General features: G+C 37.5%; 1 protein-coding gene across 2 annotated transcripts in view; it reads left to right on the top strand.

Annotated features, from left to right (window-relative positions):
* Prkg1 (protein kinase cGMP-dependent 1) overlaps nucleotides 1-23059 on the top strand; it is a 1194442-nt gene that overhangs the window by 435080 nt on the left and 736303 nt on the right. For both annotated transcript variants that reach the window (XM_036209439.1, XM_036209436.1), the window contains exon 3: nucleotides 20748-20861. In XM_036209439.1, the coding sequence (XP_036065332.1) occupies nucleotides 20748-20861 (114 nt within the window). The remainder of the gene's footprint in view (nucleotides 1-20747; nucleotides 20862-23059) is intronic.

Below are 23059 nucleotides of genomic sequence, written 5' to 3'. Positions count from 1 at the left end.
AAAAAAATAATTACATCAGACTCTCCCGTTCTCCCTCAACTCCTCCCATATGCTCCCTGCTCCTCTCAAATTCATAGCATCCTTTTCTTTAATCATTATTGTTATGCACACATACATACATTATAAACAAATAAATATATAATACAACTCCTGAGTCCATTTAGTTCCGCTTATGTGTGTATGTTTTCAGGCCCTACCACTTGGTATTGATAACTAATTAGGGGGTTACTCCCTGGAGAGACTGATTCTCCCTTAGCAGTCATTAATTTCTTGTAGCTCTTCATCTACAGGTGGGACTTGGTGAGATTTCCACCATCCACATTGACGTGTCAACTGGTACTGTCATTGTTGAAGTCTTGTTTAGGCAGACATACTGTTGAGATTTTATAGACATAGCTTCCCTTTCATATCTAGACGATATGAATTATTAGAGCAGACTTCCTGTACCTCTATCCCTTATAATCTCTGCCCCCCTTCCCCAATGTTCCCTGAACCTTAGGTCTAGGGGTTGTGTTGTAGAATATCTATGGGTCTGAGCACCCCATGATCAGTTATGCTTTATATTTTGAAAAGTTGTGGTTTTTCTGTAATGGTCTCTGCACACACACACACACACACACACACACACACACACACACAAGCTTCTTTGCTAAGGAGTGGGAGCTACACTTATCTGCGTATATAAGAATAAGTATTTAGAATGCACTGAGGAATTAATTATATACCAGTGCAGGAAAATGGCAGTTGTGGGTTCTCCACTGAGATCCATCACCTCACTAGCCATGGGCAGTTGGCAAAGTTTGCAGTACCAGGCATGAATTTTTTTTTACTGTTGAGCAGGCCTTCAGTCCAATTAGACAGCTGTTGATTACTACCATGATATTATTTCTCTGAGACCTGGGTTCAAAGGTTTTCCCCTTTTCTCTCCATTCCCACCACCCCAAATGTGGCTTTGTTGTTTAGTTTATGAGCTTAGTTTGCTTTTATGGGATAGTGTGTACTCAAGGTGCTCTTCAAGGCCAAGTTTGTCAGCAATAGAAATGATCTGTGATGCTGTAATAAATAGGTGAGTTATGATCTCACCTACTAGACATCTTGGTTTACTTAACCCAGTCCAGGCCCCAAGCATCAATACTGAAAACACTGTGTAGTCTGCCTAAAGAACACTGAGTAACCCTGATGCAATTTAAAGTTTATTGCACCAACAGTGAAACAATCAACCTCCTATAAATTAATAAAATGTGCTTATCTGTGGCAAAGAAATCACTCCAATTTGATCAGAAAATAGACCCAGTACATGCAGTACTTACTAGAAATGCCTCTTTCCTTAGTGGGTGACAAAGTAGTTTTGGAGAAAAAATAATATTGTTACATAAAGATTCATGGTTAGAAGAGAATGGGAGGAAAGTACTGGAGGAAAAATAAAAAGCGATGGAGGAGTTAATTCTTAAACACTATTTATATATTGTGATAGCTAGAAATGTTTAGTATTAGAAATTAGCTAAAAATGGGACATGCCTGGGAAATGGTGATGGCTTTTGAATGGTAGATTCTGGAAAGAAAAACCATCCAAAAAATAAGCCAGCAGGCTATGTGGGGTCTTTGTGTTAGAAGCAGGGGACAAGGAATGGGTGTGCAGGAAAAGAGAAGTCACAACCAAAGGCCAAGGGCAGGATTTGAAGACAAAAGCTGAGTATAGTATCGCATCCCTTACCAGCTCAGTGTACGGGGCTGCATCCCACAGTGGCAGAAGTGTGCAGATTAAAGCTACTCCCCAGGAGCTCGAGTGAGGTGATTCCTTCCTCCTTCACTAGGACCACATAGTTGAGGATCTGCTTTTATCTTTGGATAGGAAGACAAAGTCAAGTAAGCTCATGTCTCAGAAGCAGTATCTTGAGTACTCCCTGCACCTGGAATAGCATGTGAACACTTTGATGTCAGATACAATTTCAGGCTTTAACAGTATTTTCATTTTTAATTAGGCTGAACAAGTCTCAGCTGCTAGAGTCACATAGCTATGATGGACTATGGATAAAGTACCACCACTTTTGTTTGTATTTCATAAAACCCCACAAATGTTTGTCCTCTTCTCTGAAATAATTTTTAAAAGATGAAAGATATAGGTGATCATTCAACTAATGATAGGAAGGTAGATGCTGTTCTGAAGAACTGAGTACGTGTGTATTGGGAATTACTGAACAGATGAGAGTTGAAATGGAGTCTCTGGAGTAAGGAATACTGCTTTGGGGAGAGGATGCTACAGTGCATTAGTCCATTTTGGATTGTGGCAATGCAATCCCCGAGGAGGTCTGACTTTTGAAAGAAGCATATTTAATAAGGTCCACTGTCTTAGATAGTCAACTCTGTGGTGCTAGCTTCTGAAAAGGACCTCTTCTCGGTGCCATGCTGTGACTTTTGAGAGTACATGTGAAAGAGAGAGTGTTCCTACAGACCCATCTGAAGGTATGCCTGTAATGTCCAGTGGACTTCACTTTTTAAAATGTTACTACCTTCCACTATCACAATAAGGACCAAGACCTTTCAGTGGATGAACAACATCCAAACCAATGGCAAAAATAAAAAAAAAAAAATGGGAAAGATTCCACAGTGACAGTCACCTGAGCTGTTTGAAAGGATTGAAAGTTTCCTTAATGTTCAATACAGTAGCTACTACTAGTCATGTGGAACATTTGAGCTCATTGATGTATAGCTAATGGAGGATGTTTCTCTATTACATTTTTTTTGTTAATTTATGTTGCTTAAATAGCCACATGTGTTAACTAGCTCCCATAGCAAAGAGCACAACAGAAAGTTAAAAAAAAATTCTTTGGATACTGGACAATAAAGACATTGGAAACAATTGTTGCTCATGGTTTTATGCTAACCCACAAAATACATATATGTTCACAGTTCAAATCTGTCATACTCATCATAAGTGAACCAGGCAGGGTTTTCTTCCCAATGTTCCATTTTAATACTGTTTCTGGTGATTGTATTAATAAAAATGAGACTTTGATAATTATAAGTATAGCCTGTCAGAGGAATGGATACCGTAATTATTACATAATTAAAGGAAAACATTTTCCAAACACTAGCACAGCATGGTATAATACGTTATGTGTTGCCTTTAAGTTAACTATGGTAGAAATAGCAAAAGCAGATTTTGTCACAAGGGACATCTCATCAAGTAGTTAATTTGTAGAAAAATTTCATTTTTCCAATTTGAAAGAACAGATGGCCTATTCATTAAAATTCAAAAGTAGATAATTACTTGATGCCAATATTTTTAGCAAAAGGACATTTTATAACATTATGTTTGGGGAAGACTCATAGGTCTTCAAATGTTTTGTGTGACTGGACACATAATTCACCAACTATAACTGCCTGCTCTGCTAACTGAATGAGCCAGATAAAAATAGCCTTGTAACTTTATCCACACTGAAATATTTTCTTTAAAAAATTACTCATCTCTCTGAAGAAATATCTTCCTATTAGCTTCAAACTTCATTCAAACATTCATCAGCAAACATTTATCTCTCACTTTTGTGCTGGAGACTGGCAACTGGAGATAGATGTTTGGCAAGATTGCACCTGCCCGGAAGAAGTGGAGTCCAATGGTGAATGCTGAATGATTGAAGTGTCCTGAGTTTTCTTTCAACGTAATGGTGTTCTGCAACCTTTCCTCACTTAAGTAATTCAGTATAGGTGGATATTTAGAGATTCATAACAAGTATTCATAAATCTAGGTGGGTAAAGTCTACTGTTGACAGTCCCTCATCTGCAGAGTAATGAACATTTTGAAATTCTCCAACCACTCAAGCTCAGAATTTTGTTCACCAGAAGTGATGAACAAAATTCTCCCTCTCGAAGATAATGCAAAATGAAGAAGAAACAACCAATTTGCCAAAATTTCATTGGCTACTGGGAAGCTCAAAGTGAAATTTACACTTCACTACCTCATCTGGAAAAACAATTTTATCTTCTTCTGTCTCTTGTTTCTTGGTTAATAGGTGTTCTTCTATAAGAAGATTTGCACCTGGTTGGGTAGGAGTTATGAGAAGAACCTAGAGAAACAGTTTTCACCTTCTGTGTTTGTAACTTGTTCAGCACTGCAGATGTCAGGCCAGCGAGCCCAGGAGCTTTGGGGACACTGGGATTACTGATATGCACTGTTGTATCCGGGTTTATATTGGTGCTGGGGATCCAAACACAAATCCCCGTGCTTTTGTAGCAAGTGCTTTGCACACTGAGCCGTCTCCTCAGCCTTGTGAGTAGACTTCTACTGTCATCTATCCCAATGTCTTTCAAATTCTACCAGGCTTTTTCCGAGGACTGTGGATGAATTTGTACCTGGGGAGCTGGAGACATTGATCCATACTCATTTATCAAATAGATTTATTGATAGTTACCCTGTAATATTTTCTCTGTGGTCAACAATGAAGTAATACAATGAAAAAGAGATTGTCTCTGTGCTGTAATCTTCTTTGGGTGCTGAAAGCCTGCCTTTGACTGACACATGCCAATAGCATACTTTAAGAAAATAGGAATCCTGGGGATATCTGGACAGGTACCATGGAATTTATCATAAATGTATTCCTCCTATATAAATATTACCTCCAAGGCTTCTGGACACCATACTCTACTGCTCATCATGCTGTATTATTTCAATGGACAAAACCACCATTGAACCCTACTGCTTACATTTATGTGAAAAAGATAAGGGATTTATGACAGTGTGGTAATATCTTTTGATGCTACAAAAAGTAGCATCAGATTCCATAAAACATCCAAAATTAAAAGACTAAAATAGAATCACTGAGATAGGAATCTATATAGATCTAAATAGATAATAATTCAGCCTAATTAAACCATCTAACCCAATAACTTATGATAACACTCTTTTTGGTACAGTGTTTCTCAGGACTTGTTTTAGCTTTCCACTAATGGAAACTGGCTCTTTTTAGCAAGTGGATTTTTGTTTGTCTTCATGTGTGTCCACTGTCCAAAATGGGTTAAATATTACTATGCCATTGTTGATCTCCTATATCTAGCATAAAAATCTTTTAATTTTGCCAGGTCATTTAATGAATAAATACATGAGAAATGTGAAGAACTGATGCAAGCTTTTGTCTTGGTCTTACTGAACCACTTTACTTTCATCTTAAAATCCTGGAGGATTCTGCTGGCCACTGACATAGTCCATGGCTTTACGCCTTTCCCACAGAGACCAAGGACTTCAAAGTCTGATAGGACAACATTAAAACTAAAGACCCAAGGCTAGAAAAACTGAACAAGTTCTGACCATGTACAGGAGAATGTGGTCGCTTAACATTTAAATGTAATTGAAAGCTCTACTGTAATAAAACCCTTACAGTATTATTTATTTGGGGGATTTAACTGTATAAGAAACCTGAGCTTTCTTTTTTTTCTTTATTATTATGTGTTTTAAATTTTATACATCAGCCTGTCCTCCCCCCCTCCCGCCCCCAACCCCACCTTCTCCCCAGCCCCTCCCCTCCATTCCCATGTCCTCCAGGATCAAGGCACCCCTGGGGATTCATTTAAACCTGGTGGATTCAGTACAGGTAGGTCCTGTCATCTCCTTCCAGACTGAGGAAAGTATCCCTGTGTAAGCCCAAGGTTTCCAACAGCCAGCTCATGCACTAAGGACAGATCCTGGTCCCACAGACTGGGTGCCTCCCAAGCAGATCAAGCTATTCAATTGTCTCACTTATCCAGAGGGCCTGATCGAGCTGGGGGCTCCACAGCCTTTGGTTCATAGTTCATGTGCTTCCATTCGATTGGCTATTTGTCCCTATGCTTTTTGCAATCTTGGATTCAACAATTCACGCTCTTGCAGACCCTCCTCTTTCTCGAAAGTTGGACACGTGGAGCTCCACCTGGGGCCTGGCTGAGGATCTCTGCATCCACTTCCATCAGTTATTGGATGAGAGTTCCAAGATGACTGTTAGGGTGTTTGGCCATCTGATCACCAGACTAGGTCAGATCAGGCTTTCTCTCGACCATTGCCAGCAGACTACAGAGGATATATCATTGTGGATTTCTGGGGACCTCTCCAGCACTCTGCCTATTCCTGTTCTCATGTGGTCTTCATTTATCATGGTCTGTTATTCCTCATTCTCCCTTTCTGTTCTTGAGCCAGTTGGGATCTCCTGCTCCCCTAAGCTTTCTTTCCCTCAAATCTTGCCCTTCATTACTCCCACTGTCGTCCAGGTTGTTCATGTAGATCTCATCCATTTCTCTGTCATTGGGTGATCCTTGGGTCTTTCCTAGGGTCCTGTTTTCTAGGTAGCCTCCCTGGAGTTGTGTAGCAGTCTAGTCATCTTTGTTTTACATCTAGTATCCTCCTATGAGTGAGTACATACTGTGTTTGTCCTTCTGAATCTGTGTTACCTCACTCAGGATGATTTTTTTCTAGATCCATCCATTTGCCTGCAAACCTCATGATGTCATTGTTTTTCTCTGCTGAGTAGTACTCCATTGTGTATATGTACCATATTTTCTTTATCCATTCTTCAGTTGAAGTGCATCTAGGTTGTTCCCAGGTTCTGGCTATTACAAACAAAGCTGATATCATTTATGTATATTTTCACCCTAATATTATGAAAAATATTGAATGGAAATGCAAATTTAGTGTAATATCAGTTTCATTATCTTTAATTATCTATTTCATTAACTTTAAGTGCACTAGGTTTTACTTTTCATCTGTTAATGCTCACTGCCATATCTTGAGGCAAACTACCAATTTCTTCCATAAAGTTGACTTCTCTGATGGTGTAGTAACAGAGAGCCTAGAGATTTAAAAAAAAAAAAAAAATCCCCCAGATGAGAAACCCTTAACTTCTTGATGTGAGTCAGTTAATGAACAAAAATCTGGCAGAGCTAAGACAAAATCTGAGCAGCAATCCTGCTAGAAAGTGATTAAAACAAAAGGTAAATTATTTAAGCCATTTTTAGATAGGAACAAATTATTCATGCATAGTCTGAGTTGTTAGGAATAATATGTTTCAACAAAAAATTAGTCCCTTAAATCCATTGTTGTTCAAGAAATTCACATCCTTTTGAATATTTTAAGCCCATGGTATTTCATTAAAAAATTATTACCACTTCATTCATTAGTAATTGAATGCAAAAGTTATTCACATAAATGTATAGAAGCAAATTTACCCAACACCTAAGCTAAATTTTAACATTTTCGTGGTTTTCATTTAAGTGGCATATCTAATTTAAGTTTCACTTTTCATAAGCAGTGTATCAATTTTGTTTGAATTTTTCTTCCTCACTACACTTATGCTAATGCAACAAAACATTCCCTCATCGCTTTTTGACCACAGAAGTACTCATTATATTTTTTTAACTTTAATAGCGTAAAATCCATGATGTCTAACACTCACAAGCAAATTCAGCCAACTGGAAAAACTGAAGTTTTTTGTTTTGTTTTGTTTTGTTTTGTTTTTTTAAAAAAATCTGCCTTCTCAGACAAATTCTAGGTCATGAGTTAAATTTGCTAGTATCCTGGACAGATTGTTCAAGAAAGAATTATTTTTCTAAATAAATTTCAGTTAAATAAGAGAAAGAAGTCCAATGGAATATATATGAAAATCCTAAAGACACCTGAGCAATACATGGTTGGGGCTATAGAACTCTTTCAACTTGGTGGAAGAGTTTTGTAAAAAGGGTGGTCCTCCCAGTCTGACCTCACAGTGCCTTTAGGAAGTTGAGCAGCAACAGTGTACCGAAGGAAAGCGGCACCCTGATTAATGGCAAGGGTATGCTGTGTCTTTTTCTAAAGTGATGGTTCTGTACAGTGGCAAACCCACCACAGAAGCATAAGAGAAGAATATAGTCACTGATGAGGACAAGCTAAGCATCAAGAATGCAGTGAAAAGGAACATCAGAGTTTTGTTCCATTAGCTGAGAGTTCATCTTTATTGTGCCAAGGATGACTTTGAAAACCTGATGCTTGTGAATCTAATATTGAAATATTTCCAAAAGTTTAAAATAGAGTTTGTTAGAATATAAAGGAAGCCAATTCCTTTGGCAATCAGTAGTAAAAATATTTTTTGAATTGTGATTCATTAATTGAGGCTTGTTTTTATCAAGTACATTAAGTAATAGGATATAACAATGTACCAACTAATGATCAAAAAATTCAATAGTGTGTGTGAAGGTATCTGGAATAATTGTCATATAATAAAAAATATTTCTGTTTGGGGCATCACAATTTCTGTTAAGCTAATGTGATTTGTTACTATAAAATACTGCATTTTGGTTAAAGGTTAGCAAAACTATCCTTTCCTTTTTCTTATCCATGTTCACAGATCCGTGAATTATTTCAAGCTAAGTGTCTCTGAGCTAGACTGTGAAGTCAGAGCCAGAGGATGACAAGGATTCAGATTCAGGCTAATTTAGAAAAGATTCCAGTTCATGGGAAAAACAAGACAATCTTTGCTAGCCATTAGAATTTGACTCTAGAGAACAGTTTAAACTTCCCAGCATGGGATTTTATGTCAGAATAATATTAAATGTGTATAGCCTGTCCTCTCTGAAAAACTGGGGAAGAAGCTGTATCCATTGCTGTTAGCAGAGGCTCAAACTAGAGTTTCAATTTAGGAATGAATGTTATCCTATGGATGGCATCTACCCACAGGAAGAAGTGTTTGTGCCATCAGCTGCATGTCTTAGGTAAAGGTGATTTGGTGTTCTCTTTCACAGAGCAAAGTGGGAAAAGGGTTGAAATTAATATGCATGAGATGGAAGAGAGTTGGTGGAAAGTGTTGATGTGGAAGAGATGTTATTGAGGAAGTGTGAGAAGCCAAATCATCTCCGACTCATAAATTCTCATGAGGAAATTTATTATTTGGGCACTAATCTTATCACTAAGCAATCACTATGTGCCTGTATTTAGTAATCATTGTTAACAGCTTCATTGAGATAATTTACCACCATCCCATCTGCCTATTTAAAATATTCAATTCAATAATTCTTAGGCTGTTTACAAATCTGTATTCTCATCACCATAGCCTAATGCAGATAATGTAGATAATTTTTATTATCTCAGAAGTAGCCTTAGCCTTACCAAATTTCTCTGACCTTCAGCAACTTTATCTTTCTGTCCCTCTACAATAGACTTGGATACTCTGAATATTTTGCATAAATGTAGTAATAGTGCAATATGTGTTTTGTGAGTCTTTCCCTTTTCACTATTTTTCTGGGTTCACACATATTTGTCACCTTACTATGGCTGAAAAACATTCTCCATTTTGGTAAGCCATTATTCAGTTGATTGGAAATGTGTGGTTTCATTCTACAATTTTCTGTGACTAACTACTAAATAGGTGTTCACCAGTTTTCATTCACCTTCAGGCTTTTCATTACAAGCATTATTCTTAAACTATCATCTTAGGGGCAGGAGAGATAGATCGGCAGCTAAGAGCACTTGCTGCTTCTTCAGATGACCTGGGTTCAATTTCCAGTACCCAGGTCATCTTATTGCCTCTGTCAGCACCAGTACACACATGGTATATGTACAGACAAACATGTATGCACATAAGTAAAAACCAAAATAATCTTAAAAATTATCCTGACCTTATTCTGCCTGCAGTGGTATGAAAGATGAAAATGCAATTTTTAAAATGTGTACCAGCTTTCCTACCTAGTCCCCTTGCTCCCGGTCCAGCAACCTATGGCCAACTGGTTTTGAGAAAAGAAGGACAAAGTCTGTCCTTTTTGTGTTTTTATAGATAGTCAGAGTGTTTTGAAATGTGTGGTTACTCTTGTTTTTACTCTGCTCCCTTAAAAATGTGTAACTGTTGATACAATCTGTTATGTGTTCTGGGGAATCCTAGTCTTGTGTAGAGGGGAAAATTCATATAGCACTTCAAGTACAGCTCTTGTAGGTTGTCAAATACAAACTCTCAAGGTAGAAAATGCATGTTAGCACTGTGAGAGTTACAGTACAGTAATGGCACATAGGTGCTTTCAGTAAACGGAGAGAGAGGTTGGCACTGCCAGGTTTTTTTTCCCCTTCTGGGCTGTGCAAATAATATGATTTAAATTCAGTCTTCAAGCTTGCATATAAGAATGATTGCAGTGGCGGTTACTGACTAATACTGCAGGGATTAACCTGTAAGGAGTTTCTACCTTTCAACTCTTCAGAACCACATGTTTAGCTCCTCACCTGGGGTGTATGTTTACATAAAGTTTTTGACATACCTAAACCATGCATTCATCCTGGGGAGGTGTGATTATGATCTCTATTGTACTGAAGCAGAACTCTAGAGCTGAAATATCCAATGTATCCAAGAGTAAGGAATGTTGGGATATCAGCTTAGAGCTTCAGACTTCAAAACTCCCTCTTTTTTTTGTTTGTTTTTTTCATTCATGGGAGCCAGTATAAAACTAAGCCAAGTGTCAGATGGATTTAGGAAAAGAAGAAATAATCTGAGTGAAGAAACATAGCTTTGAAATTGAGAGAGAAAATTAGATTAGTTACCCAGTAGACATTGTGTGAGAAGGGAAATACCTTCTCCTAAGATGGCTGAAAATTCCCAGGTCCATATCACTGCATAATTTATGTGACAGCCCCATCTTAATGCTCCGAAACTCCTGTGGTCACACGTTTCTCTCACATCTTGACCCTTCTGCTGTTGACCTATCTGGAGCAATGGACCTTCCTTCCAGCTTCCATCTTTCCTCAAGTTTCCTGTTACTGTGAAGTCAGCTACTAAGAGCTGAAGAAAGGAGCAGTCTATTTCTTCTGGAAACAATTGTTCATCAGTCACACCTTCTATTTAAAAAGTCCTCTAGCTTATACAGTGTGGCTTTCCCGCTAGCCCTGTACTGTAGTTTCTTACATGTCACCTTATCCTCTTCACTGGCTCTGCTCACTCCTAAAGTTTATAAGCCATAACTTTGGCTCCTGGATCTTCCCCCTTAGAACTGCTTCAAATGTGTTTGGTTTTGCTTCTTGAATTCTTTTTTACTTAAAAATAGGACATTTTCTCTTTAAAAACTAGTATTAACCTATTTTTTTAATCTTAGAGGATTATCATCTAGTTCACCTCTTATTAACCTACAAGGTAAAATACTACTGTTCGGACTCTTTAGTGAGGTAATCCTGGCATCACAAGTTAAATAACTTCTTTTCCCATAACCAGGCAATGGTGCCAGGATAAAATTCTCAAGTATTTTTGGTAAACAAATGATGCCACCCTAATTTTAGTAATAATAAATTTAGTAATAATAATAATGGACCTGCCTTGAAAATTTCTGGGATTATTTCTTTTTCAGTTTTTCAGGTGATAGGTGATGGGAAGAAATTGTTGAGCAAAGGAGCATTGTAGCTTCATTCAGTGTTGGCAATTTGATTACTCATAAGTTGCATAAGACCTTGTCTTAATGTATCCTTTGACTTGTAATTTGTGTTTGGTGGAGGTTAAAATGACAGTCGGTGAAAGTCAAACCTTTCTCCATAAATGTAGAGGATTTTTTTTCATTCATGGGTGTACTTTAATTTAGGCTTTCTCAACACCACCACAACTCACAACTGCCACTAACATTTTAGGCTGAATAATTCTTCAATGGAATGTTGCCCTGTGCATTATAGGAGTCTCAAAAGCATGGCATCTCACCCTAGGATGGGAGGAGGGGCTTGGTCCTGACTTAACTTAGTAGGCCAGACTTTGTTGACTTGCCAAGGGAGGCCTTACTCTCTCCCAGGAATGAATGTGGGGGTAGAATGGGAGGGTGAAGGGGATTATGGGAGGGAGGAGGAGCTAGGATTGGTATGTAAAATAAAAAAAAAAAAAACTTTTTAAAAAATAAATAAATTTTAAAACATTGTTAGAAGACAGAAAAAAAGCAACTTTGGTATCTGTGCAGGGTATCACCCAAGTTATGGCAACTGAAAATGTATCCAGTCTTGAGCATAGGTTCCTTGGGAGGTAAAAGTGCTCTCCTGTTGGGAATATTGCATTATATCATAAATTCTCCTACAGTTGATTAAAATGTAAAACAAATGAATATCATATGACTATCTCAAGATCCGGCAGTGGCAGTATCCTTGCCATTTTTCTGTCTATAAAGAATTGAAGAAATAGCTGTTTATTGTTTTCCCCTTTTCTTATGTTTGCATAATATATATGTGTATGCAGGTTCATGTGCCTGTGTGTGCATTTGTAAAAGCCATGGGTCCATGCTGGTTGTCTTCCTTTATCTCTCTTCACCTCAATTTTTTGAGACAAGGTCCTCAATGAACTGGAACTTACCAGTGAGACTAGACTGCCTAGTCAATAAGGCCCCATAATCCTCCTATCTCTAACTCCCAGTGCTAGCTAGGATGAAAAGCATGTGCCACCATGCTTGGCTTTTATATGGGTGTACAGGATCTAACTTAAGGTCTTCATGCTTGTAAAGCAAGCACTTTACTTCCTAACCCATCTCCATGGGCCTCTGTTCAGTGTTGACTGACTGAAGGTGAGCATGTATTAGAGAAACACTAGGACAAGGCTGTATCATCATTGCTGGAATTTGGTTTAATAAACTGACTGAACTGAGAAAAGTTACCTGTTCAACTCTCATTTATTTCAGGAATGAATATTCTATTTCCCCTTGTTTTCCTATGTGTGCACATCTTCCCTCTGGCCTCTCTTTAGCTTTCCTCATGACCAGAAGTTAAAAATTACAAACATTTATGTTGAGCTCTCTGTGTACTTTGCTAGGATTCCAAAGCATAATGTGTAGAAAAACCATAATATTGATCCTGGGGAAGAACATTCTAGACTCTGCCTACGATCAGGTACATGACTGACCCATGTGTAATAGGTCCAGAAGCTTTCGTTTCTTTAAATGTCTCTGTGGACAGAAATACTGCAACATCAGGTGCTCATTTCAGACCTTCAATCTGATTGCTCTCTGTAGCCAACTGTCCATACCACTCAAATGTCAGTCAGTTTCCTCGAAGATTATTTTTAGGGGGAGCATGTTTATATGCCAGATGACTTTGGAATTGGAAGCAAAACAAATAGAATAGAAGTGAGGTTCAGATACCTCGATGTGAATCTTCCCTGTCTGTACTTTAAAACTTTTAGTTCTGTATAGCTTATTTATGTTTCTGATTCTGAAATCAAGGATTGTTGTGGTTATTTTATTTTATATGCAATGTATTTCAAAATCTTATAACTCAGTTCAATAAAAAAAATATGTCAAATATATTTATTGTAGTTAAGACCAGGTAGGAGCTCAGATTTGCCTAACTGAAGGAGAAGAAGCAAAAGTTTTCCTGCGTGACCCTCAGTCTCTACCAGCTTCTCACCCTTAAGTCCTCTTCTATTTCAATGGATAATGAGCACCGTTTGTGTTTCCTTTAAAGAACATGACTGTGGTTTTGGAGAGTTGGCCTAGTGATTAAGAGCACATGATGCCTCTGAATAGGACCTCTGCTTGGTTCCAAGTACCCACATAGCAGCTCACAACTGTCAATCACTCTAGTTCCAAGGAATCTGTGGCTGCTTCTAGCCTCTATGGGTGACAAGCACGCACATGGTTCTCACACTTGTAGGCAAAACAGTCATACACATAAAATAAAAACAAATTTTAAAGTATATTGCTACTATATTGAATGAGAGGCTTTGTCATAATAATACTCTATGAACTCCAATGGTTATAGAAACCATGAATATAAAAATAGCGCAAGAAAACTTTGGTGTGTACATATGTATAATGAGACACTGATTAGCAAGATAAAATCAACTAGTGATTAAAAACAAACTTTGAAAGAAATGTATAATACTGAAACAAGGCAGTTTCACATAGATGTTTATTTGGTGGCCAGTTTTTTTAAGTCATCAAGTTTAATTCCTTGAAGGGAGAACACATCATTTAAGAAGCAAGAGTTGAGATCCAGGGACACCACATCCATTGTGATGGGAAAGCAATCTTGAACTGATACTAGATAGGTCCTGATACCCTCCCATTTTTTCACTCTTAACAAACTCACATCTTACAGGAAATTCTCTCCTTTTTAACTTGTGTATTAAGGAAGATGTAAATGATAAGTACAGAGAGAAGCGAGATCTCTATGTCTCTGTTCTGTTCCTGGGAAGTGGATGGCTTCTCCCTCTACTTAGCCCTACCACTGCCTTAATACTTTCTACATCCTTCCCCAAGAGACAGCACCTCTGATATAAAATGATCCTGCAAGTCAGGTCTGATAGAATCTTTAACTGGTCGAGAAAGAAAGACCCAGAGATGAACTCCTCTCCAAGAAGAATGTGTATGTGTACTGATGGTAACACAGCTCAACCACCAGAATGCTGAAAGGTCTGCTGAATCTAGGAACTATAGAAATCCTTATCAGAGAACAAATACCATAAAGCTACAGTCTTTGACTTACAAAATCATAAGCACATACTCACAATATTTGGGAAAGAAGGAGATGGGAGGTGTTGTCTAAATGGGAACTTTGACATAATACCTATTTCCCTTTAATGGCCAAATAAGCTGTCCTCAGTGTGCCAATCAAGATTGCTATAACTGAGCACAGTATCACAATCAGGTTGTTAACAGTCATTCTTTTCCTACCTGCCAGTAATAAATTGCTAAGCTAATTCTACTTATCATGAGAAACCTTATGGCTCAAATTCTACATTAGGGAAAAACCCCAGGATAAACAAAACCAGAGCATTTGGCATCTGTTTTATAAATTCATTTTCTTCCATTATTTATTGAGACTCCTGATTCTTATGAAACATAGACAAAAGTATAGATGCTTCCTAAGAGCTCTCTGAACATTCTGAACCTCCCCAGGGTCATGCACATAGAAGGGCGACAAAAGCAGAAGGCAAATTGATTGCAGCTCAAAGTGTCAGGCTTAGGATATGTGACTCAGCCCATTTCAGATCACAAATAGGCATATGACACCTGAAGTGGAATCAAAAATGTACTCAACATACTGTGATACAGCTGTCAATTATCCATGGCAGTGGCAGGAGCAAGAAAAACACAAAATGAAACCGTAAATAACACTGGATATCTTTCCACTCACCAGTTTCAACCTCTTCTTTAAAAAAAATATTTAATTAATTTATTTTTTTTAAGTTTATTTTTTCATTTTACATACAAATCCTAGTTCTCCTCCCTCCCCTTCTCCTGCCGCTGCCAACCATCCCCCCAATCCCACCTATCATCTACCATCCACTCCTCGACACAGGGGAAGGGGCTTGGTCCTGCCTCAACTTAGTGTGCCAGACTTTGTTGATTCCTCAACCTCTTCTTTTGGGCCAACCACATTAGCAATTTAGAAAACTCCAAATGACTTGTGTGTTTCTTCGAATATCATCTGATGACCCAAGGACAGAGTGAAAATAACACTAATAGAGTATCACATTATAAAACAAAAATAAAATAGAGTAAGAGGAGCAATACAGAGTGCTAAGAAAAACTAGATTTGGGGTTCATTGGTTCCCAAATTCTGACAGTCTGTAGGAACTTCTGGGATTGGTCAAAGGGAAGGAACACTTTGAAGAGTCTATAACTTTACTAAGATAGCCTGAAAATTACTTTTCCGCCCCTCTAAAAAAATCTAGTTTGAAATCTAAAGTATTTGAGAGCCTAATTGAAGTATTAAAATAGTTATGAATAAATGATGATTAATTTCATCTTTGTTTTAAAGAAATAGAAATATATTCATTACAGTGGACCTGATGGAAATTCACCAAGATGAATCACCAAATTTATTTTAAAAATCATAGTAATATAGAACTTCCAGGGCAGACTATTCTACATTTGGTAAAAGCACCTTACTCTTACCTCCACACCAGAATCACCACTCAAAAGTTTCTCTACTGTCAACTTAGACGGCTCTCAGAGGAGGCCGTTGGGTAGAATTAAAATAGAAATAATCCATGCATGAGTAGGTCAAGGTCAGCAGTTCTCAAGCTTCGGTTCAGATCCCTTTGGGAGTCAAACAGTTCTTTCATAGGGGTCTCTTAAGACCATCTGCATATTGCACACTTACATTATGGTTCATAATAATTGCAAAATTACAGTTATGAAGTAGCAATAAATAATAATATTTATGCTTGGGGGTCACCACAACATGAAGAACTGTATTATAAAGGGTCACAGCATCAAGAAGGTTGAGAAACAATCACTGGTCTAGGGAGTGGTCTCATGGCTCCTTATTACTTTAAAACAAGCTGATTATATGGGAGTAGGAACTCCTGGGCACATACATGTAGTTTAGTTTTTTGTTTGTTTCTTTGTTTTGTTTTTTCTTTTTTAGCAAGTAGGAGTTCAGATCTGCGGAGAAAGAATGTGTTCAGATAGGAAAATATCTCAAATGGATAACTAGTAGATGCTGAAAAACACTTAGTGTTTATAAATAAATATACAGTCCATTCTTGAAAATCATTTATAAATTCACAGTTGCTTCTGGTTTTGCTTTAGGTTGATATGAAACCTAATAAGTAAACTTAAGCAATTCCTCACCTATTGGCTATTACTCATTTTTCCTGAGTTATTGGAAACTAAGATACCTCTCCTTCATGCCATATATGTCTTTGCCATATGAGTCTCTGATCTGTCCCTCTTCTCTGTTACTTATTCTCATTCTCACAACAGGTATGAAGGAAAATAAGCAACCAAATTATGATTCAGGGTAATAGGTTATAAGCATTTTCCATTTCTGGTTTAATTGTGTCTGTTCATTAAACTGTAACACTAACAACCAGAAAACCAGTGCTTTAAACTGGGTGGGACATAGTGATCCATGCCTGTAATTCCAGCACTGTGAAGATAGAAGAAGAAAGATCTGAAGTTCAAGATCATCCTCTGCTACATAGAAGTTTGAGGTTATCTAGAGCTTTATGAGACCTTGTCACAAATATGAATGGCAATACTAAAGAAACAAGTAAAAACAGATGGTTTTTACTAAGTGTCATATATCATATGACATCAGATCCCTTATACTTCCTTGATAATTGTGGCCATACTGACTGCTGAATATTTAAATTAATCTGGAAAAGGTATATACAAACTATTATTTATCAAATATAATACTGAATAGTTTATTTTAACTATTCTAATTAATAAGGAAAATGAATGCCTATTGCCAGTACCAGTTACTAATATATAAATGAATAATTATCACATGTATAATTTATACCTATTTTTTCAACAAAATTCAGTTAGATGTAAGAAAATTAGGCAAATAAGATTAGGAAAATAAGTCAGGGTGTAGTGGTGCACACCTTTAATCTTTGCACTCAGGAGGCAGAAGTAGGCAGATCTCTGTGAGTTCAAAGCAAGTCTGGTCTACACAATGAGACTATCTAAAAAAGGATTAGGAAAATAATTTGGAACTAGAAGTGGATTTGTGCATAAATTTCAAACCCTGGAGCCTCACAGTGTTCAGGGGAGGAACTTTCTGGAGGTCATAAAAATGGAAGGTATAATCACTTGTAAGAGTAGTTGTCCATACATTTGTATAGATATATGAATATGGTTTGTCTAGAAAGGAAGAATGTCTGCAGGACCAAGTGTGATGCTCATGGTAGTAGTTAGATACTTTCAACATCCTATATGAGGAATCACCTAGATTCTTAAGTTAGGTCTGATGCCCAAGGTCCAAGTATTTACTTGAAGAAACCTCCAGTTTAAAACAACAGTCCTAATGTTGATGGCTGTCTTTTATTGGGCAGGTATTGCTAGAGATAGTCTAACTCTCAGTGTTCAGAAGGGTTCTTCTTAGATGTTCCTTTACATTAGCTCTCAGGAATCCACAAGGTTGACCCCACCTTGGTCTGCTGGCAGTGGTCTAGAGGGTGCCTGGACTGGTCTACTCTGGTGACCAGCCTAGCAAATAACCTAGCTGTCATCATAGAGCCTTTGTCCAGTGACTGATGGAGGTAGATACAGAGATCAAGGGCCAGGGACCAGGCTGAGCTCTGGGAATCCAATTGATGAGAGAGAGGAGGGATACTGCAGGTGAGGGATGTCGAGATCATGATGAGAGGATGTGCAGAGATGACCGGCCACACTAGTGGAAGACCATGAACTGTGGACTGGTGGCTATGGAGCCCCCATGGGATTGGACTAGGCCCTCTGGATATGGAAGATGGTTGTTTGGCTCGAACTGTTTTGGGGGGCACCTGGGCAGGGGAATTGGGATCTGTCCCTGGTCTATGGGCAGGCTTCTGTAATCTGGTGCCTGTGGTGGGACTCCTTGCACAGCCTTGGTGCAGTGGGAAGGGGCTTGGACCTGTCTAGGCTCAGTGTGCTGGGCTCTGCTGATTTCCCTCAATTTGGGGGGTGTTGGGATGCGGGGTGGCTTGGGAAAGAGGGCTGGGGTGGGAGGAGGGAGGTGGGGCAATCTGTGGATAGTATGTAGAAAATTTCTTAATAAAGAAAAAGGAAAAAAAAAACTTTTAAATGCCAACCTCAAAGACAGATAAGCCGACTCACATAGCCACTCATTTTTCCTCTAAGCATTGGATGTTTTGTTTTAATTATATTTATAGTTTTAATTATATTTATAATTACCACTGTAAGCTGTAGATTGACAGTTTTACAATGCATTGGGAAAGTATTACTTCTAAACTTTGAGAGCCCCATCTTTAAGTCTATAGTCTCTAAAGCAACATAGTCATAAATTTGTCTGGACAATAATGAGTGTAGAAAAGTCCAAAGGCTTGGCATTCTTCTATTCTCCCAGGTGAATCACTGATTTTCTTGGATTTCTCTTTTCTTCTTTGGGTCTGATAATGATTTGAGCTCAAATGTTTTCTCCTCACCACCATTACACCTCGTTGAAGGAATCTAAAAACAAACTCTTTGATTAAAACAGAAAACCTGTTTTCCTACATAAGCTGCAGTTTCTGAACTAGCTGATTACTATATTGGAACATATTGTGAACAATTCTTACCTCTATTTAAATGATAAATAAACAAAAATACATCAGCAATAAAAGCAGTCACATATTAGACATTTATTTACAGGGTTAAGTATTTTATTTGCCTTATCTCATTTAAATTTAAAAATCATCTAATGAGATAGACACTCTGGCTATATTGATTTTACTAAGGAAGAAAGTAGACTACTGAAAAATTAAGCAACTTTACCAAACAACACAGTGCTGGTAACTAACAGATAAGAAAACTCAGTTTCTAGTCCAACTTCAGAAAGTGTATTCATTTCTTGACTACCATGCCATAATCTGCTTTGTCTCACTCTTGAGTATCACATGAAATTTCTAGGGGAGCAGATTTATCACTAAAAGAAAATGGGGATATAATATGTTTATGAATAGATAAATTCCCCTAAGCTGGTGTTTGACATAGCTTGGCAGAGGGTATCCCCTCTCTATAGTCTGTAAGTAAGCATGAGAAAGTTGTAGCATTTGATCCGTGTTGTGAGCACAGGCAGTTCCAAACCTTTGGAATCATTAGATTTTCTCATTCCCAGCTTACTTATATAGAATAATGCAGTTCTAGTATGGTGAGTAGATTCTGTATTTTATCCTAATTATTCTCAAATCCACTGTCCACAGATAGTGTTTAGATACGGAGGCTCAGAGGTAATATCCTCTACAGACTAGATAGTGTCTCACAGATGCATAGATGAAACATCTTTAATGCTTAAGACTTATATCTCAACAAGTGTATAAAAGCAAATCAGACTTTTTAAAGCGATTTAAAAACAGGAATGAATGTATTCTCAACACTTAAAAAAGAAACAACTATTCCAGGAAACAGCCACATAAAGGGACAGCTCTGATGCTGGTACACGGGGCCTGAAGTTAGGACAACAGAGGGAACTTCAGTCATGGAGTAGTTATTTTACAAAGCGAGAGGGCTTTTTTTTCTGCTGTACAAAGATGGTGGATAAGAAATTGGAAAAATAGCAAAAGTTGAAGATTATCTAAAATAGAATGTGTTGCTTTTTTATTTCTCCCCTGGTTGTGTTGGCCGATGGAAATTTTAGGCTACGCAGCTATGACTTTTTAAAATTAGTATTTCCCCCATGAATAGCACTTGCCTTTCTTATTTGTGAGCAGCAATCTGTACTCAGAGCATACTATTTCCTCAGCTTTTTCCTTCTTTAGCATTTTATTCTCCCGGCCCAGTGTGGAGCATAAACAGTCCTCATGCTTTATGGTTGCTTTTTTTCTCACTGATAGTCAACTTCACAGGCTGGGGAGCATAGAAACAGTTTGACTTAGTTGATAAGAAGTTTCCAAATAAAAAGATACCAAATGTTTCAATTAAATAATGCCCAAGGGTCAGAGTAATTTCTCTCTTTATAATAACTGACTTGCTCAAAAATGAGAATTTCCAAGTCTGAAGCATGCTGTAGAAAATGTGCCCTCTTACCCGAATTTCCTTTTGGATATAAAAATAATGTTAAAATTGGAATTACCCTGGTTTGCTAAAATTACATATGGAATAGTTTCATATGCTCATATTTTTGTCCCCATCTTTTCCTAGCCTTTACATCGAGTTCTTTACTTCCAATCTGTCAGTGAAGAACTCAAGAGATGAGATTCTTAACACACATTTTTTATTGCATTTCTTATATTTCGTCCTTTGGGGGAAGGCTTGGTTTCAGTTGGTTCACTGATGCATTTTTAACAACCTCGGTGTTTTTCATGTCACAATGAAGACACAACAAGTGAAATAGCATGGGAGGGAATGGAGATAACACATGCCTTCCCTTCTTCTTTCAGACGGGAAGGTGGAAGTTACAAAAGAAGGTGTGAAGCTGTGCACCATGGGTCCAGGAAAAGTGTTTGGAGAGCTGGCTATTCTTTACAACTGTACCCGGACAGCGACCGTCAAGAGTAAGGCTGATTTCACTGTTTATTTTTGTTTTTGTTTTTGTTTTTCACATCTTCAGTGTCTTGTTTCTTTCTGCCTGTGCAGTACTGATTCAATGCTGATTGGTTGAATCTTTGTCATCTGTTAGTCTATATTCCAATTTTTGCTCTGCAATAGAGTTAGCATGTGTTTACTGATGACAAGGTAATGGTTGACAATACAATTTATTTCTGGTATGGGATAATTATTGTTCTCATTCAAATTCTTATGGTAGAACTTCTTTAAATGGTATGATTTTTTTAGTTAAAATTTCCAAGGATAAAGGCCTTTCCTTTTTTTTCCTACCATTAGAGCCTGGGGATGATATTCTAGGGCATTTTCAAGCCTCTTTTAGATTACATGAGCCATATGAATCCACGTGTTGATTCTGTGATTCAGAAAAAGTAAGGCAAAAAGTGTCCTTTGTCTCAGGCAAACCTCCCTGAATAAAATACATCCTGGATTCTATGACTGCTTCTGAGTATATTTTCGTCTTCAGCTGCTCATCATGCTGTCTATTATAGCAGTTGTTCTTTTCTCTGATTGAGCTTATTTTAAATCGGGCAATAAAGCAGCTCGTTTTCCTGATTTTACACGTATGTGTAGATGTGATTTCTCTGGAAATGTTGAGTGTTCAGTAGGAGCAGCTGCAGCAGTTAGAGGGAAATTTGTATTTTTCAAGACAGCATCTACATGTGTAAAGATATAAGAATGGTATAATAAATAGAGCTGAATTCAAAGCCAACAGTGGAAATCCAGTGTGTTTTTAGGCAGGTGTGTATGATTCAAGTCGGTTACATTATCCCATAGATGATTTCAATGAGAAATTATGATGAGTAGGTTTTGTTTAAAAATCAAACTCAGCAAATTGACAATTTATTAATATTAGTTAATATTATTTGGATATATATTAGTTTGTGTATTTTTCCCGCCCACGTACAATCTCTGATTGGCAATATGCTGTGAAGGCACTGGTTGTAAGGTACTCATGAATGTATGGCAACCTCAAGTCCCAGATTCAACTGACCATGGGTTACAGTGAGTGACCTTCCTCCCAAAGTACCAAGGCGACAGCATTTGCATGGGGGCTCATTCAGAATGGGTCCTTCTTAGCACCTCATTCTTGATCTTAGAGAGGAGATCCTTCAATTGATAAGTACTGCCATGTTTTTCTTTCAAGCTAACAATTCATTCCATGACTCAAAAAATAGAGAGCCATGGAAATACAAGAGAAGTGCTAATGTTAACTCCTTAATAAAGAGCCTACAATGGGAAAAGAGCAGCTAGAGCGCCATTAAGCAAAACAGATTTTACTATTATGTGTTTTTGTAAGGAACATATTTTTAAGGTAAACAAAAGGCCAGAAGAGCACATTTTTGTTAATATATGTTTTCTTAAAATTGTGAATAATTCTGGCTGTTTTAAATTTTTTGAACATTTCAGCCTTGTATAATACTGCTCATTGAATCTAATTGGAACTACAAATTTCCAAAGGTTAACATATGGTAATCACACTATACTTAATCATATGAAATAGTGTGTTAGAATATTGGAAGAAATATTTAAAAGGATTAGTTTGTTTAAATGGATTTTATAGCTAATTATTTTTATGAGATGATTACTTTGCTTCATAAAGATCAGTGGTCATATCCAGGCTCTGTAAAATGGTGCTCATCTTCACTAACTGTTTTATACTCATGTATGACAAATTTAGATAGGCACTATGCATCTGAATTAGTAAGAACAAGCTGAATGTCGGATGCAAAGTATAACCCTAACTGTATCCAAGTAAAAATATTCCATGCCAAGGGGAATGAGTGATGGTGTCATTTTTCTTGAACATAAACTGAATCTCACAAGGGTGTGCCTATGTGCATGTGTATGTATTTCACCTCATGGTGCCTATGTAAGGCATGGGAGTTGCATAGAGACATGAGGCTTGAGCTTCTGGGATGATACAGTATCTCTGTATTTGCAGTTGTAAAGGTTATAAGTATGGAATATTGCTTATGAAGAACTGTTTCTTTTAACTGTTGCATAAGAGGTATAGGGAACAAACAATGGTTGTTTATTGCTCAGAACTGTTTGTCATGTCTCATTTCCTATCCAAGGAGATTGTACACAGGACTGTAAGCCTTAAGGGCCATTTATCTTTATGATGAAACTAAATGTACAAACTGAA

Source organism: Onychomys torridus, chromosome 1 (assembly GCF_903995425.1).
Source record: "Onychomys torridus chromosome 1, mOncTor1.1, whole genome shotgun sequence".
NCBI lineage: Eukaryota > Metazoa > Chordata > Mammalia > Rodentia > Cricetidae > Onychomys > Onychomys torridus.
The sequence above is the reverse complement of the archived record's forward strand: the minus strand, read 5'-3'. Positions and strand labels throughout refer to the sequence as shown.